This window comes from Heloderma suspectum, chromosome 4 (assembly GCF_057233095.1).
Source record: "Heloderma suspectum isolate Gila_16-S chromosome 4, 16-S_ref, whole genome shotgun sequence".
In the NCBI taxonomy this organism is placed as follows: domain Eukaryota; kingdom Metazoa; phylum Chordata; class Lepidosauria; order Squamata; family Helodermatidae; genus Heloderma; species Heloderma suspectum.
The window spans coordinates 38,081,626-38,099,843 of NC_139461.1; the positions used below are offsets into that span (position 1 = coordinate 38,081,626).

General features: G+C 42.1%; 1 protein-coding gene across 1 annotated transcript in view; it reads right to left on the minus strand.

Annotated features, from left to right (window-relative positions):
• Positions 1–18,218, minus strand: part of RIMS2 (regulating synaptic membrane exocytosis 2) — a 616,900-nt gene that overhangs the window by 292,089 nt on the left and 306,593 nt on the right. The window contains exons 9-12 of the mRNA XM_084848966.1: positions 17,843–17,942; positions 14,899–15,022; positions 12,447–12,493; positions 10,809–10,921 (exon numbers count right to left, since the gene is read on the minus strand). Of these exons, the coding sequence (XP_084705092.1) occupies positions 10,809–10,921; positions 12,447–12,493; positions 14,899–15,022; positions 17,843–17,942 (384 nt within the window). The remainder of the gene's footprint in view (positions 1–10,808; positions 10,922–12,446; positions 12,494–14,898; positions 15,023–17,842; positions 17,943–18,218) is intronic.

The following is an 18,218-nucleotide window of genomic DNA, read 5'->3' on the forward strand; positions in this document are numbered from 1 at the left end:
GCCATTGATATGACACATTCATGACGGACAAAGTCAAAAGGAAGAATCAGTTTTTATGTCTTCTAGGAGAGTCAGTCTTAACACAACCAGTCGTTGTGAATAAAGCCAAAACGAAATAATTGGCTGGATGTGCCAATAAGGGGAAACAAACATGAAAACACAGGATGGAACAGATTATACACTTTGTTTTAAAATGGGAAAGATGGTAAAATACATATATCCTGGCCAGGACTGAGAGTAATGTGGTAGACATTGTTTACTTGGACTAAAAGGCCTTTGACAAAGTCCCTCACCAATGACTCCTGAGCAAATTTAGCAGACATGGGAATAAGAGGAGAGGCTTAGCGTTTTTTAGAGCAATGCTTTTTTGTTTAGTTGATTATGTAAATTTGTTGTATTTTTTGTTATTTGCATTGTAAGCCACCTAGAGTGGCCAGGTAGCTGGCCAGATAGGCGGCTAATCAATCAATCAATCAATCAATCAATCAAAAAATAAATAAATAAGGATCAGGAACTGATTAAAGAACAGAAAACAAAGAGTAGAAATAAATGGTAAATTCTCCCAATTGAGGGATGTAAACAGTGGTGTCCCACAGGAATCTGTATTGGGACCAATGCTTTTCAACTTGTTCACAAATGATCTGGAATTAGAAGTGAGCAATTAGTTTGATGATGACACCAAATTATATAGTGTGGTTAAAACAAAAAGGGCTTGCAAAGAGCTCCAAAAGGATCTCTCCAAACTGGTAGAATGCAGATCAAAATGGTAAATGTCAATGTAAGCAAGTGTAAAGTGATGCACATTGGGGAAAAAAAAACCCAAATCCACGTATACACTGATGGGATCTGAACTAGTGGTGGGGATGGCATGAGAGTCCAAAAAGGGAGTGGAGTCCGATGGACTCCCCCCCTTCCTGCCTCCCAGACCCCACTTGCCAAACCCTGGGGTACTGACAGACCCGGCCACCAAGAGCCCTGGATCTTGGTGAGTAGCTGGGAGCACCGCAGCACCCCAGCACTCTTGCCCTGGTGCTGGGGGCTGGCTGCACAGGGATCTGTCCTGCCTCTGCTGGCTGTCAAGGAAGCCCTTGACAGCTGGCGTGGGAGGAAGGGCCTTGGCAGCACCCCAGCACTCTCACCCCGGCCTCCTCAAGAAGAGGCCAGGGCAAGAGTGCTGGGGGCTTTCTGCACCAAGGACTCAACAGTCAAGCTCTTGTGCGCACAAAGCACAAGGGCTTGACTACCAGAGTCCTTGGCGTGGAAAGGAGGGGTGGCTCCGCGGACGGGCAGGGTGAGCAGGGAGGTTAGCTGAGTGGGTCCGGGCCACACGAGCTGGGGGGCAGCTCATCGAGCTCCCCCGCTAGGGATCTCAGAGAATTCCACCACGGATCTCGGGGAGGCCGAATGCCAGTGCATTCAGCCCCCCAAAATCGGTGGCGGAACGGTCTGCCCCCCCGCCCCCCCGGGACTTACCTTGGGTGGATCTTCCTGGCGGCGGCAGCTCTGGCGGCGGTTCGGTGGCGGCAGCGGCTGCAGCAGCCGGTCTTCCAACTGGCTGCCGCCGCCACCATTTCCAGTTAAAAAAAACAAAAAACAAAAAAAGTGATAGTCTATGTAAAGATTTACGTAGCCTATCACGGCTAGATTTTAAAAAAACACCGTGATAGGCTACGTAAATGTTTACGTAGCCTATCACGGCTGATTAAAAAGAAAAAAAAAACACGCGTACGCAAATGGCGGCGCCCATGGGCGCCGCCATTTGCGTTCCTTATTTTGGCACGTCTTAGTCTACATAAATGTTTACAAAGACTAAGATGTGACAAAATAAGGAACGCAAATGGCGGCGCCCATGGGCGCCGCCATTTGCGTACACGTGTTTTTTTTCTTTTAAATCAGCCGTGATAGGCTACGTAAACATTTACGTAGCCTATCACGGCTGACTGCAGGGACGCAAACGGCGGCAGCTACGGCCGCCGCCATTTGCGTCCCTGCTAGCCAGCGGCTGGATGTCCGGCCGCTGGCGGAGCCGGCTGGCAGCTCCGCAGAATCCCTGCGGAGCAGAGCTGGCCAGCCAGAATTTCGGAGTGGAGGGACGGAGCACCTTCCCCCCCGGCCAGAATTTCGGGGGGAGGGACGGACCGCCTTCCCCCACCACAAATCTCACCCTTTGAAAAGGTAAGTGACTTTCGTACATCCCTATGCCCCACACCCCAGACAGAGATGGGGCCGTTCATCATTAGCTAGTGGTGGTTCACCAAGAAAGAGATCTTGGGATTGTGGTGGACAGTTTGATGAAAATGTTGACCCAGTCTGTGGCTGTTGTGAAAAAGGCAAACTCCACATTACATGTAATTAGAAAAGGAATTGAAAACTGTCAGTATCATACCGCCCTTATACAAATCTATGGTGCAACCACACTTGGAATACTGTGTACAGTTCTAATCACCATACCTAAAAAAGGATATTGTAGAGGTGAAAAAAGCAATTCCCCTATGAGGAAAGGTTACAACAGCTGGGACTTATTAGCTTAGAAAAATGGTGAGTAAGAGGAGATATTATAGAGATTTACAAAATTATGCATGGTGTGGAGAACGTCAACAGGGAGACATTTTTCTTCCTCTCTCACAGTACTAGAACCCAGGGTCATCCAAGGAAGCTGATTTGTATAAGATTCAGGACAGATAAAAGAAAGTACTTCTTCACACAGCACATAGTTAAACTATGGAATTCAATTCCACAACATGTAGTGATGGCGACTATTTGAATTGCTTTAAAACTGGACAAATTCATGGAGGATAAGGCTATCAGTGGCTACTAGTTTAAATGGCTATATGCTATCTTCAGTATCAGAGGCAGTGTGCCTATGTACATCTGTTGCTGGGGAATGCAGGTGGGAGGGTGCTATTGCACTCATGTCCTGCTTGTGGGTTTCCAATGAGCAGCTGGCTGGCCACTGTGTGAAAAGAATGCTGGTAGGGATGTCAGAGAATTCTGCCACGGATCTCGGTGAGGCCGAATGCCAGTGCATTCAGCCCCCCGAAATCCATGGCGGAATGGCCTGCCACCACCCCCACCCCCTGCAGATCCCCCCCGGGGCGAGACTTACCTGGGGCGGATGTTCCGGACAGCGGTGGCTCCAGCGGCGGCTGGTCTTCCGACCGGCTGCCGCCGCCGCCATTTACAGTCTCGTCTTTTTTTTTTTTTTACATAGTAGTGATAGGCTACGTAAAGACTTACGTAGCCTATCACGGCTGGGTTAAAAAAAAAACGTGTACGCAAATGGCGGCAGCTATGGCTGCCACCATTTGCATTCCTTATTTTTGGTCGTCTTAGTCTATGTAAATATTTACGTAGACTAGGACGGTGAAAATAAAGGGGAACACAAATAGCACCCGCTACGCTATTTGCGTTCCCCTTTCTTTTCTTCGTCTTAGTCTACGTAAATACTGACATAGAGTAAGACGGCGAAAAATGAGGAACGCAAATGGCAGCGGCCGTAGCCACCGCCATTTGCATACGCGTTGTTTGTTTTTTACCCAGAGCCCTCCGTGGCCGGAAATCCGGCTGCGGACGGCCCTGGCCTGGGCCTGGCCAGCTGCTCCGCGGAGCTGCCACGGAGCACAGCCAGCCGTCGAGGATTCTGGGGGGGGAGGACCGGATCGCCTCCCCCCCATCGAGGATTCCGGGGGGAGGGACGGAACGCCTCCCATCACACCATGAACAGAATCCGCAAAAAGGTAAGTGACTTTCGTACATCCCTAAATGCTGCACTTGATGGACCTTGGTCTGATCCAGCATGATTCTTCTTATGTTCTTATGACTGGCTCAGTTTCTAGTCAGAATCCCATCTGAATTCTTCTTCACTAGACAAAGAAACCATTTAGAATGCCCTAATACTGGGGTTGGCAACCTCTAGGAGCTGAGGGTGGGTGAGTTATTGTGTCCCACCCCCAGACCCCCTGCAGGCTATCCGTCTGCCCCCACTGATGTACTGCCAACATTCAGCAGCCTCCATTTAAAAAATGCAGTGGTTTGCTGCAAAAATTCAGCAGTGCAGTAACGGGGGGTATTTTATTTTAAAATAGGCCCTTTTGCTGTGCTGCTTTTGCCTTTTAAGTGTTAAGTTATTTTTTCCTTGCCACTGCCATGGCACCCAATTTCGGCAGCAAATTCAGAGGCACAGTAGCAGTGGAGGCCCTCCAAAAAGGCCGATGGGGACTGCATGTGCCCCATGGACTATAAGTTACCCACCACTGCCCTAATGCATGCTAATGACACAAAAGTATTTTTCTGCCTATTTCTTTGAGATCATTATATTGCTAGTATCTCTTCTGATGCTACAGATCATTTATGCATTTTAATCACTTTGAATGTTGCCTTTTTTTACTATATTTACTGATTGCTTTTCCTCATACGATTGCAAAAACTCAAGCTAGAACATTGTATAAGCCAAAAACATAAAAATAAATGTTTAACCAGAACGTTACATTTCTTCCGGAAGAATACAAGGAGGCAGTATAGATCTTGGAGTGCTGCAATAATATGCTTTCAGAAATACATTTCATTTAGGAGGAGGGTCATCACATACTGCGTCCACCTCAGTTTCTGAAGTTATTAAGGTCAATGCCAAGTACAGCACTCTCCAGTAATCTGTCCTCAAGGTGACAAAAGCAGCCTTGTCAGGTAAAGTTAGTAAAATGTACCCTTTGCCATTGCTGCAGAATGGAGTTCCAAATAACACAATGGAACTAGGAGCATCCAAAGTAGTAGTGGAAGCCTAGGTAATAAGAACAGGTCAAAATACGAGTATTCCTATCCTTCCTGTCTTGTCTGGGTTCAAATTATATCAAGCTTATCTGCACACAGATCCCCACCCCCCTTCCCCACAACAGCCAAATACCACCACTTCTGTCCTTCCTCAGAATTTTGATTGGCTGCTGATGTACCCACTGTTTGGTAGGTAATTATAGATGACCAACTTGGACATCGACACATGCACACTGTAGTAAGTGACCACTTGATAGATGATTATTTATAATCATATGTATTGTCAGCTGAACCTTGATTATAGAATTTGGGTACTGCTCCACACATGTTGGTATTTTATTAGCTTTTAATAACAGGGTTTTATACAGGTTCCTTAAAGGGCTCTTAACACAGGCCTGTAGCAAGATTCAAAAGGGAAGGGATGAAAAGCTGGGAGGGGTGGAGTCTGGAAGGTGAATTGTACTTAAGGAAACAAGTGCACACTCAATTCACTGTCCCTGACTACAATAGCAGGACCTGGTCCAGATGAAAAAGAATGACAGAGCTGTCATCAGAACACCACTCTGATCACTCCACACCACTCCAATATTCTGCAAGATTTCCCTAGAAATTTAATACATGCATGGAACAGTAAGGTGAGCAAGGTAGATTCCTGTATGACCCCATACAGATTCCTCTATTCTATCCCTTTAAACCTTTCTGTCAATATTTCAAGATCAACAATTAAAAGGTAGCAAAAGATCTAGTGGGCTTTTGATCATTATCAAAGCAAAAAACCTAGACCAAGGCTACAACTGCATTCACAGAACTGTACCCAAGCCTACTCTGGAAGGGATCTTCGAAATCAACAGCATTCAAATGAAATTGCAGAGTGATTGCTTATTTGTTAGTCTTTCCTAAAAATTGAACATTGGAAACAGATTTGTAACAGGTGCAGGAATACATGTCAAGATATATATCTTTTTTTAGTACAGACAAGACAAGACAATCACTTAAAGATGTTCTGGCACATTGCCAGAGGGGGAATGAAAAGAAAGAGGAGTGGGGGTAGAGTGCAACATCATCTAGTTTGCCAAGTTTTTAACTTCTTCCATATCCATCTCACAACTGGTCATTTAAACAACTGTTGACTGCAACTGAAACTAATCCAAGTAAACAATATCCAAACAAAATTATTATAGCTAACATATTAAACTCTGTTGTCTTATCACATCAGCAGCCACCACACTGTCTGCAAAATATGCAGCATACTCATCACTTCAAATAACTATTTTTCCGGATTGAAACAGGTTTCTCAGACCTTCCACTGCTTAGAAAACTCTACTGCATGGCACTCTGAGGATGCAATAGAAGCAGCAAAGAATTATTTCTTTACCACAGCTGTGGCCCAGTCCCTAAAATAATCCAATAGGTTGTCTTCAGTATAAGCTAGAGGTGAGCCAAGCACTTTTGAAGGTTCTTATGCTCAGAAACTGGCTTGAGAAGGATAAAAAGTTTCACAAAATCTGCCTCACCCATCCATGCTTTTGTTAACCTTGCTGTCTGTTTATATTGACCTGGCAGCAGGGTCATGGAAGCAATGATGTTTACACCTTTGTCTCCCATTGTCTGCTATCTGCTTCAAGTTTTCCACCAGAAGAGAAGGGTGTGGAGGCAGGAACTCACTTTGATTTGGTTTCATGACAATGCCATGTGGAATCTGGAGTTTTCCTGAAGCCTGAAGTGGTGTGGAATCTAATGAAGTGGGAATGAGATGTCTTTTCAGCTATTTGGAGTACTTGGGCACAATCCAGCAAAAATGTGTCCTGTACCCTCTGAAGTGAATGCTTTTACTTCAAAGAAGAGGTATATCTGCACAACAGTCAAACACTCATACCTACAGTGTTTCTTCTCCATCCCTGAAATATAGCAAAATTGTGTACTGTCAAAACAGCCCTCCCTATAATAGGGTTTAAGTGTTCCCCAGAGGACACAGGGTAAATATGTATAGAAAAAGTGCCCCCGTTGACATTCATACCCAGGTAATACTCCATAATGCATTGGTGAAAGCAACAGGGAGAACAACCATCTTTATTGGTAAATACCAAAGACTCCGCTCCACCTATGGCCATTGCTACCTATATACTCATGACCCTTGCATGCTAAGAACTAGGAACACAGCAGCAGAATAGACAATAACTAGAGACAGAGTTCCAACTAGGCATGGCTGTCAGGGTGGAAACTGAGCCGATAGAAACCCAGAGCAGTTCTGATTCTGAGGAGGATCAGCAATCCGTGGGAGAGGAGCCAGCTCATCCCTCACAGGCACAGCAGCTGGCAGAGATTCCTCCTGCCAGCATTCCTGAGGTAGATAGTGACCCTGGCAGTGAGAAAGTGTGGGAGGGGGGCTTGCTAGACGCTCGACGCAGACAGCGATGAGCGATGGAGGGCACGGAAAGGAGGCGTAGCGCCCGTGTGGCGCGCAAGCAATGGCTGCGTCCCATGGACCCAAGGGAAAGAGGGAGGATCTCTCCCTAGCCCATAAGTTCAGGGTCTTCAAGTGATTCTCCTTCAAACGGGGACCAACTGCCTAACCCGGAGCATAGGATACTCTGCTGTTCATTGCTTAGTTGCTGGTGATTAGCATATGAAAGTCATGAAGCTGTAAAAGGATTAAAGCCTTGAAAAGAATCCTTTCATCTGTGTCTTGAGTGGGCTATTGGAGTGTACTGAAAGAGGCCGCTAGGGCACTCCTGACAGCAGCGGAGAATTCCGCCATGGATCTCGGTGAGGTTGAATGCCAGCGCATTCGGCCCCCCGAAATCCATGGTGGAACGAAGCCCCCCTGCCCCCCCCACTCCGCGAAATGGGCCCGGAACAGAGCCTACCTTGGTTGGCCGTTCTGGTGCTCCTCGAATGGTGGCCACGTCTGCAGCCGTCATTCGCACGTCTTTCGAAAGGCCGTGATAGGCTACGTAAATACTTACGTAGCCTATCACAGCTAACACAGGGACGCCCTTTGCATCCCTGCGGAGGCTGTCATAGGCTACGTAAATATTTATGTAGCCTATCATGGCAAAAAAAGGGAACGCAAATGGCAGCCGCCATAGCTGCCGCCATTTGGGTTCCCCTTTTTTTTGCCGTGATAGGTTACGTAAATATTTACGTAGCCTATCACAGCTAAAAAAGGAAACGCAAATGGCAGCCGCCATAGCCACTGCCATTTGGGTTCCCTTTTTTTTTTGCTGTGATAGGCTACATAAATATTTACGTAGCCTATCACGGCTAAAGCAGGAACGCAAATGGCGTAGGGGACACCATTTGCGTCCCTGCTTTAGCCGTGATAGGCTACGTAAATATTTACGTAGCCTATCACGAGCCGGCGTAGGGACGCAAATGGCGTCCCCTACACAGGATGCCATTTGCGTCCGCACCAGCCCGGCAGCGGCTGGAGGCCCCACTGCAGGTTGGCCCGGCCAGCGGCTCTGTGGCCTAGCCGTGGAGCAGAGCCAGCTGGGCAGGATTCTGGGGGGGAGGAATGGATCGCCTCTCCCCACCTGCGGAACCCGGTGGAGCCAGGTAAGCGGGGTTTCGTACACCCCTAGTTCCAACAGAACTCTTTTTATCACAGGGACAGATAGTATCTCAATGACCAAATCTCCCCCAACAGAGGAGGTTCCACAGGTGGATGCCAGGAGAACTACCATTGTGAAATTGGGGCATGCATCATGGAAAATCATCTAAGCATCAGCAACCTTTTTTATTATCTCACTCTACCAAATTTGATAGAGCCCTAACACAAGTACTCTCAGTTCTCATCACTATCCTTAGTCCTGCTACCATCACTATCCTCAGTTTCTTTTTCTCTCTATAGGGAGCAAAGCAGCCTTCCAAAATGCACAAAACTTATGTACACAGAAATTTACACATACAGATCCATTCCAGATGAGGGTTAACTGGACTGGGTCAACTCTCTGCTGTTTCCTACGGTGGAGGAATAGAGGTATAGCTTCTCTCATTAGAGAGGCATTATTCAAGTTTTATAAGCAGTCTCCTTTGTCTAGAGAATGATACAACAAGAATGGGAAGGATCCAAGGATTCATCTCAGAGCCTCCTCCAGCTTGTCTATCCCTGCCCCGCCCCAACCGAGCCATCTACTACCAAGAGCCCTGTAGGAGGATCCCAGGAGAGCAAGGCAGGCAGACAAAGACCACCTCAGAGCCTGTGTAGTTTGACTTTCTCTGCCCTCTCAAGGCCATCTACCTGTTGGAAGGATCCCAAAAGAGCAAGGGAGGCAGACAAAACCCACCCCAGAACCTACTCCAGCTGGACTACCCCCTCCCTCCTTAGGGCAATCTGCCACCAGCTGTCCTGTGGCAAGGATTCCAAGACAAAGAAGAAAGCAGATGAGGATAATGCCACATGCCCATACCTGTTCCAGCTGGACTGTTCTGTCCACCTACCTGTCCCATCAACCGCTGCTGTGTGTGAAGGATCCTGATGATGTCTTGTATTTTTTATATTGTCTATTGTGTTTTATTAATGAATGTTGATGTTACTTGTAAACTGCCTTGGATTTATATCCTAAAAATTAGGATATAAATAATTCTAACAAGTAAATACAATATATCACAGAGCAAAAGAAAGGGTAAGATATGCTAGTTTGGAGGAAATCAGAGGCCATGTAATTCACTGGTTTTGTTACAACAAAGCTGTCTTAAAGCACAGTTCCCTAATGATGTCAGCAGATGTAGTGTGGGAAAACATTTCAGCAGCAAAGTGATCAGTAACAGGAGTTACTTCTTCTTCTTCTTATTCTTATTCTTATTATTATTAACATTAATGAACCCCCAGTGCCTTTGGAACATCTACGTAATTCAGGAGAAATTAAAAGGTAGCTCTAAAAAAACTATTCGATTCTTGAACAAATACTTTCACTTCAATGTTACTTCTACGGAATAAATTCCCAGTTGACTGTGTGTCCTGCTGTCAAATAAGTCACTTTTCTACTATTAAGTGAAATTTAACAATAATGTGAAAACATTTATTTAATATGGATTAAAATCAATTTGTGTTTTTCTTGGTTTGGGAAGTAAACTAAGCAGTTTTGTAATCTTCTCTCTCTCTCAATCTCTCTATTATTATGGAAATCTGTTTTTAAAAATCAGATTCCCATTTCCCTATATTTTGTATATTCCAGTGCCACAAATTCTTTTTGTATTTATTTTCTACCTTATTCACCACTTAAATATAAACTCTTCCAAAATTGCTTTTCCTACTAAAAGAACATTGTTAGTTACTTTAGTGGAAGCAGATGAAGATTTCAAAGGCTGCACACTTCTGAAGATTCTTCTTAGATTTTCAAAAAAGAAAAGAAAAAGGAAAGTGGTTCACACTATCCGAAATTATTTGTGAGTGTGAATGTGAAATCTTGCACTGGTCTTAATGGTGCAACATAGCCACAGTGAAACTGAGTAGCATGAGAGTGATCAGGAGCTAGTGGAGAGGTTTCTAGAATAACTAAGGGTGCAATCCTATGCAGATTTAGGCAGAAAAAGTCCTACAACTCTCAGCATTCCCCAGCCAGCTATGCTGGCTAGAGCTGGCTGGGGAATATTGGGAGTTGTAGGACTTTTTTCTGTCTAAACATGCATAGGATTGTGCCCTTAATGTCATAAAGGAATCTTCTCAGGGAACAGTTGTGGAAGCCTGTGAATTCTAAAACTTCAGTTCTCTTAAATTACTGAAAACATGGGTCTAATTTTCCAATTACATGTATGGGAATCTACATTATCCTTGCATATTTTTGCTAGAACCTATCGTATATAGCTGTTGTCAACTGTGCACATTCATGATGTATATCTGTAAATGGAAAATATAATTCTAAGAACTTAAAAGATTGTGCTTAATAAGGTGCAGCCTCATCCATGTTGAAAATCTGCTGAATGAAAACAGAATTGAAGACAGCAACAATTTTAGTTTACAGATACCTGGCATTTTCCATTAGATGTATTTTATTACAAATAACAAAGTGAATAAGACCCATCAAATGTTTACATACTGAAAGTTGTCCAGATAAGAACTGTGGAACGTCTCTCAACATGCCAGGACTCATGGGAGAAGTGACTGAAATAGAAGGCCGGTCCATTTTTTGAGATTCAAATGAGCTAGAACCTGAAAGTACAATTTTATTAATAATATCAATTATACAATTTTATATTCCGATTATGTAAACATTAGGACTGGAAGCATTTGAACATAAAGAGAAAAACATACAAGCAGTATGGAAAAAGTCACGAGTGAATATTAACACTTGATTTAAAACTCTAAAGATGAAAGGTGAAAAATATAAATGGAATGCTGAGCAAATAATGGGCACAATGAGGCCAAAGCTAAATACTTATAGATCCCATTTATTTTAATGGGAAAGTAAAGCATATGCTTTAATCATACCTATTTAAATTAATATAACATAAACGTACTTAACTTTGGCTGGATTGTGTGACTTATTCTTAAAAAATCTACCATAATAAATATGTAGAATCCCTGTCAATTCTAAAGCTCAAATCATACACCTAGTCACATGAGCTTTTAGACTTGATATTCAATGGGACTGATTAATGGTTCAAGAAATTTAATTGGGACTCATTTGCATTAATATTCTTCTTGAGGAGTGCAGCTCAGTTCTTTTATTACCTTTGTTAAAAAATACTTAAATACAAGAACTTGTATTTTGTCATTTGGGTTTGGCAATATCAAGTATTCTTAAAGTAATTGTTTGCTTATTAAATTACATTTAGAATAAGTCCAGGACAATAATATTTTACAATAGGAAAATAAATATTTTCTTTCTCCAGTGAGAAGAAAATGTAACCGTCTTTTAAATACTGTATTTGCAAAAGCAGTATAGCTATTCTCTTCAACAATAAACTGGTGACTAATGCCTGAAATAATTACTGAGGTTTGTGTCATCCTTCAGCCATAAAAATACTTTGAAGCTGAAAGCGGTACACAAATCCAAAATCAGGAAGGAAGCAGCATCACAGTCCTTTCACAGTTGTTCAGATGCACCTGCCCAAACATCATTGTTTTGAGCTATTGCTCTGGCCTGCTGGTATGCCCTGTTCTTGACATATGCCGCAGAATATTGTCATATAACAAAAGACTGGCATGGGGCCAAATCTTAAATGCTTGGGCTGCAATCCTACATACACCTACATGTGAGTACGCTCCATTGAACTCAATGGGGCTTACATCTAAGTAGACATGCTTAAGATTGCACTCTTTAAGAATATTTCTTTGGTGTACTGATTTCTTTAAAATATAAAAATCCAGATATTAAATGTGTATCATGAAATGTATTTTATTTAATAAAGCTGCAGTATACAACATTAACAAAAAACAGGAAATTAAAAAGTTAGGATTGGCATCAATCCTATTTTTACACACTGTGTTTTCCCCCTTTTTAATAAAGAGTAGCATGATTTTTAAAAAAACTACCATAACATTGTATTTCCTGACTTCTGATAGTTTATTATTAAACAAAGATGGGAAAAGATAGAAGACATAGAAAAGAGATACCTATACAGACACAAACAAAGAGGCAAGATTTAGAAAGCACATAAACATCTTTTCAATTTCCAGCTTATGTTCAAATATCTGCCATTACATCTATCTGACCCAGAAAAATGGAACTTACTGGACTCCAACTGTGTCTGTGTACTGTCAGGTATTCTGGGAATATCCCTGCAATTATGAAGAACAAAACATGCTTAAACTTATCTACCATTTACAGAGTTAGTAAGCAAATAACAATTATGAAATTAAAAGAGGGAATACCACATAGCAGACTAGCTAAATCACAGAAAAGATAACATTAGTTGTCTATATACACATATGAATTAATAGGCTACACATCCAGCATTGTGCAACAGAACCTCCATTCCCTCTACCCCCACCATACCCCCTGCACACACCCACATCTGTTCCAGAGGTCCCCCAATTCTGCTTAACAGATTGGGGTGGGGGGATACAGAAGGAATCCATTTGCCAGTGGTGTCCATTCTGCTAGCACACAGACATCATTGGATACTACCCAATATTTTCATACAGTTACATGGATGCAGCTAAAGGAGCAATCCTATGGCCACTAGACACTGTCTAGAGGGCCACAGGATATGCTCATTTCTGGGAACCAACCTTGGAGCCCGTGCTCTGAGGTCAGTTCCCGGAAAACCAATCTCCCCCCTCGTCTGCACTGCCTCCCCATCCTCCGCGCTCAGAAGAGGAGTGTGGAGCAACTGAAAAGGGGGGGGTTCGTGGTGGGGACAGCAGAGCTGCGCATACGACACATGCAATGTGTCGTATGGCAGCTTCCTCTCCCAGTCACCACCCCCGCCGCCACTAGACAGCCAAAAACAGCTGTCTAGCGAAAAATAGCAAGGCAGGAGAGGCACAAAGGGAACGATCCCCCCTGTGCCTCTCCTGCCTTGCTTTGGATAGGCGGTCGCCTCCGAGTTTGGAGGCGGCCGCCTATCTAGTTAGGATTGTGCCCTAAAAGACAGAGACACAGTAATATATTATAAGGACCAACAAATTGTTTTAAGGGCAGTTTTATTAATTGCAAGGAGATTATCTCATGGGCATGTATACCTGCTGAAGTACACTGTACTCATGGGCATGTATACCTGCTGAAGTACACTGTACCTGCATTGAATGCCCTCCAGGTCCCACAAATGGTTTTGATATTTCTCAATGCCTAAATCAGATTGGATGCAAGTAACTTTTACAGAAATATAGAATGCAGTAAGTTCACTTAAATCCCATTGATTTCAATGGGGTTCAAATATACTTAGATTTCTTTTGATTGTTCCCTAAAGAGTATGTCTTTAGTTCTTAATTATAGTTTAAAGTACGTGTTTGCACTGCATTTCTGTAGCTGTGCAATTTAAATGGACAGGTTCAGACTTAACAATGAACTATGCAGTACAACAACAAGCCTGCACAAGCTTCAGGGCCATATGACCCGCCGCACCCCTAGTTAACAAACTATGGTTGGATCCCAGTTTGTTTTAATCACAGTTAGAACAAACCATTGTCCACCATGTTTAGATGTTATGGGGAACTGTGGTTAGTTAAAAGCTGGAAGTGGAAGCTTTCAATTTCTTCCTCTCATGTGTGAAGGGGGGGAGGGAGTCCCAGAGTCCAAGACAAGATGAATGCAGGCTTGTTTCCATAACAACAAACTATGGCTTGTCATTTTGTCTGCACCAGGGCTACATGTTGAAGCATTTATAAAACAAGGATACACACTAATCTGTACAGGATTATTGTAAGAAAGCCTTACTATAAGAAAACCTAGCTATGGTACTAAAAACTGATCTGTATCTATTCTATAATTCTAGACAAAAATATAAAATCAGACAATGACTATTTGTTTTATCCATAACTTTATGAAATGGTACTATTTTAGTAAAATCATTACATTTGTATATGCACTAAGAACTCCAAGCGGGACAATGAAATACTATTACTTATTAAAATATGTCTAGCCCAACTTTCCACTATAAAAAATACTCAAGGTGACTTTCAATAAACAATAAACAGTAAAACAATAAAACAGCCTAACATTAATAATACAAAGCTAAACAGCAGTACAGAATAAACATCAACCCGCATGGATATTGAGAGCTATTTTTAGTTAAAAGCTTGGGTAAATAGGACAGACTTGGCATGGAACCTGAATGATTAATGCTTCGTATTTAATAATTCGCCTGTTAGCCATAGGAAACCAGGAATTATACTCAGAAATAAACCAGAAGCTAATGCAGATCCTTCAATATTGGTGAGATATGATCACTATGATCAGTTCTAGTTTGAACCTGGCAGCCATGTTTGAAGTTTCCAAATATTTTATGAGCACCACCACATATAACAGATTTCAGTAAGCACTGCAGTACTCAAGAAATGCATCAATGCAAGGGGAAGGAGGCAAGCTGAGGTTAAAGAAGTTAATTGGTTATGGAACATGCAGCCATTACAATCTTTCTGTTTCTATAAGAGCTTTTAAAATCAGTTTGGAGCTTTTTTTAAAAGCAAAGTCTGTGCATGTTTTAAGCAAGTAAAGAATGGAATCCCTAATAACAACTCACCCAATTGGCCTCGAAACTACAAGCTCCACTTGTGGCTCTGGTTTGGATTCTAGAATGATATTGTACACTTCTTCAAAAGTGGCTCCTTGCAAAAGTCTTCCGTTCCATTCTAACACTTCATCACCTGAAACAGTAGCCACAGAAGTCTGTTTAGGAAGGGAAATGTGTTCTATGAACTGATGTTTGTGTGTGGACTACTTAACCTAATTTGTAAATTGTACAACTTTGACTTTTTTTGTTTAATATAGAAAGGTTTGTTTTTAAGCTACAACTTAGTCCTAGCCTTACCTGTTTTTTTACTGTAGAATTTTGTTTTAAACTGTTTTATTGTATGTTGTACATCGCCTAGAGTGGCTAGGTGACCAGCCAGATGGGAGATTAATAAATTTAATAAAAAAAAATACTTAAGGTGGCCACTTATAAATCGTCAAAAATGAGGAAGTGCATTACCAAAAAGAAGAAGACAAAAGAACGTAGAGATCTGCACAACATTTGCACTTACAAATTTATATGTATACATGCAAATTTAGAAATTTATTTATTTATTTATTTTATTGCATTTATACCCCGCCTTTTTTCCTCTTGCAAGGAACCCAAGGCGGCTTACATTATCCTCCTCCTCTCCATTTTATCCTCACAATAACAACCCTGTGAGGTGGGTTGGGCTGAGAGTCTGTGACTGGCCCAAAGTCACCCAGTGAGCTTCCATGGCCGAGTGGGGACTAGAACCCAGATCTCCCAGCTCCTAGTCCAACACCCTTGCCACTACACCACACTGGCTGTTTATTGTAAATTACAATATTGTAAATATTGTAAATTACAATATTTATTGTAATTTAAATTAAAAAACAGTACATCTCAGCATACTGTGGAAGACTGTGACCAGGTGACCTTTCTGCCTGCCTATTCAGTCTGCTGTCCAGGTGCCAAGTTGTTGATGGGCAACAGTACTTATGGTTCTTTATCTTTAAACTGGAATTTGACAGGATAGCCATTCAAATAGAGGATGCCTTCAAAAAGAGGATGGTCCTCTGGCAGCCCATCAAATGGAGGACTGCCCTCTGTAAAAGAGGACACCTGGCCACCCTAGAATTCATAAACACACTTTTTCTACCCAAATCAAAGAATTCCTCCTAAGATAATATTTTGCTTTACAGAAAATGTGTGTGATGAAACAGAATTCTCCCACTGATGTAAATTACCAGAATACTCTCAAAACAGAACAGTTCCCTTTGCACTATTCATTTTGTCTCATATTCTACTGAACACCCAACTGAATCCAGAGGCACCAATGAATACGTGTTCAAAAATAAATCTGTTCAGGTAGTAAAGCACTGGTTTCAGCAATAATCATGTTAAATGGTCATTTAAAGACGTCAATGGGTGAAAGGGGCCTTATGATTGGACCATGAAATTGAGAGCCTAGTTTAAGGGAGCTGTACATTAGGTTGAAAGTTGGAAATAATTTGCAAGCTTCAAACTAAGAAAAAGTGTAATTGCATCCCCCTAGCATAATTTCCCATGGGATAAAGAATATCAGCATAATACAACTGATCCTAAGCACATTGTGAGAAAGGCTCTTTGGCTGCAGTAGAACTTACATAAATGTGCTTACAATCAAAGTTAAAGACACCTATCCCACCAGGAATTATTTCCTGGAGGAGTGTCTACCTAGGAAAAAGAACAAAAAAGAAAAAAATATAAGCTTGATACTTTTCTTAGTAGTTTCCTTTCTAGGCCTGCTTCTGGGAGGACTAACTGAAATTGGGGTTCTCCTTTCTCAGACAGTTGCTCTCTGATAGTGAAGGTTTATTTCACATAGAATTTATATATATTCCATGTAACTTATGCTCTATTACATCCATATTGGACTACTACAATGTTCTGTATGTGGGACTACCTTTGGAGACAGTTTGAAAGTTTCAGCTAGTGCAGAAAGTGGCAGCCCAATGGAGCCTAGAAGTGTGGGTAATAAATAAAAAATGCATTTTCCTTCTTTATTTCCAATGGGCAAAATGCAAGGGGAGGGCTGGGTTAGTTTGAGGGGGTGAATATAAAAGAGGGTGGGATCTAGTTTGACCAAATTTTATTAACTTTGCCTTGTTCTGATGAAGTTGTTAAATAGTCAGATAATCACAATGGTATATTGTATAATCTAACAAGAGGCTAATGGCAGTGATTAAAAGGAATGAGTGCCTTATTCATTACAACAGCAGGAATCGATCTATGTTAAGTTTTTTACATAGACAGTTATTTTGTTATTTCTTGCCCAACGTTCAGCTTACTAGCTCAACAGCTAGTGCTACTTCTCTTGTGACTAGTATGCTGACTTTATATTATTACAGCCAGTGATTTCCACATCACATCTGATGGATGGGGAGGAGGGGGAGGCACAAAGCAGCCATCTCTTTTTCCTCTCCCAGCGATGGCAACTAGTTGTTCTCACGGCATTTTTCTTACCATATCTGCCCTTCAACTCCTTATTCAAGCCACTAGCACATGTGGGCAGTAGCTTGATTGAAAACATGAAGAAAGGGGAGGGAGTTCTTCCTCCACCTTCCTGGCTTTCAATATTTAATAATGTCATAGCTGTTGCCACACCTCCAGGAACCTGAAATTCAGCATGACTAAGATATATATATTGCCTATTTTATATGCATGAACTGTATCAGACCTCTAGTGGGGAAAGAGATTTTATTTGTAGAAAGCAGCAAAATAGGAGTGGTGTAAATTAGCATAATAAAAAATGAAGGGTATACCACAGAGGCTGAAGAACATATAGAAGGGATAACCTCAACTCTTGCAACAAAATGTAAGTTTTGCTTTTTAACTGGCAGTATTCTCAACAGCACAGTGGTAAATCATTGCACTGAATTCATAGTAAAATCAAAATCAAAATGGCCCCTTCCCACTTAGAGAATTCAACTGAATGTCCCTCTCATACCTGGCCTAAGATGTCCCACTGTATCAGCTAAACTTCCTTTTTTTACTTTGGTGATAAATGCACATAGCCGACCTGATTCAGTCATTTTTCCTCCTACAACCTGTTTGAAAAAAAGGAGGGAAAATATCACAGCAATATGAATATAGTAACAAACTACCAGTAAAGTCTCTCTCAAATCAGTGATAATCAGCTGCCCAAACACACAACAAATATACTATGAATTTATGGCATGCTGAGTACTGAAACCAGCCCATTCAGAGTTACTGAGAAGTCCTCAAGGGAATTTTCCAGAGTAAACATTTGAACTTTTGTGACCAAACTCTATTAGTTCCATAAAGTTAATTGCCCCAATCCAGTAACCTACTCCCTGTGCAGG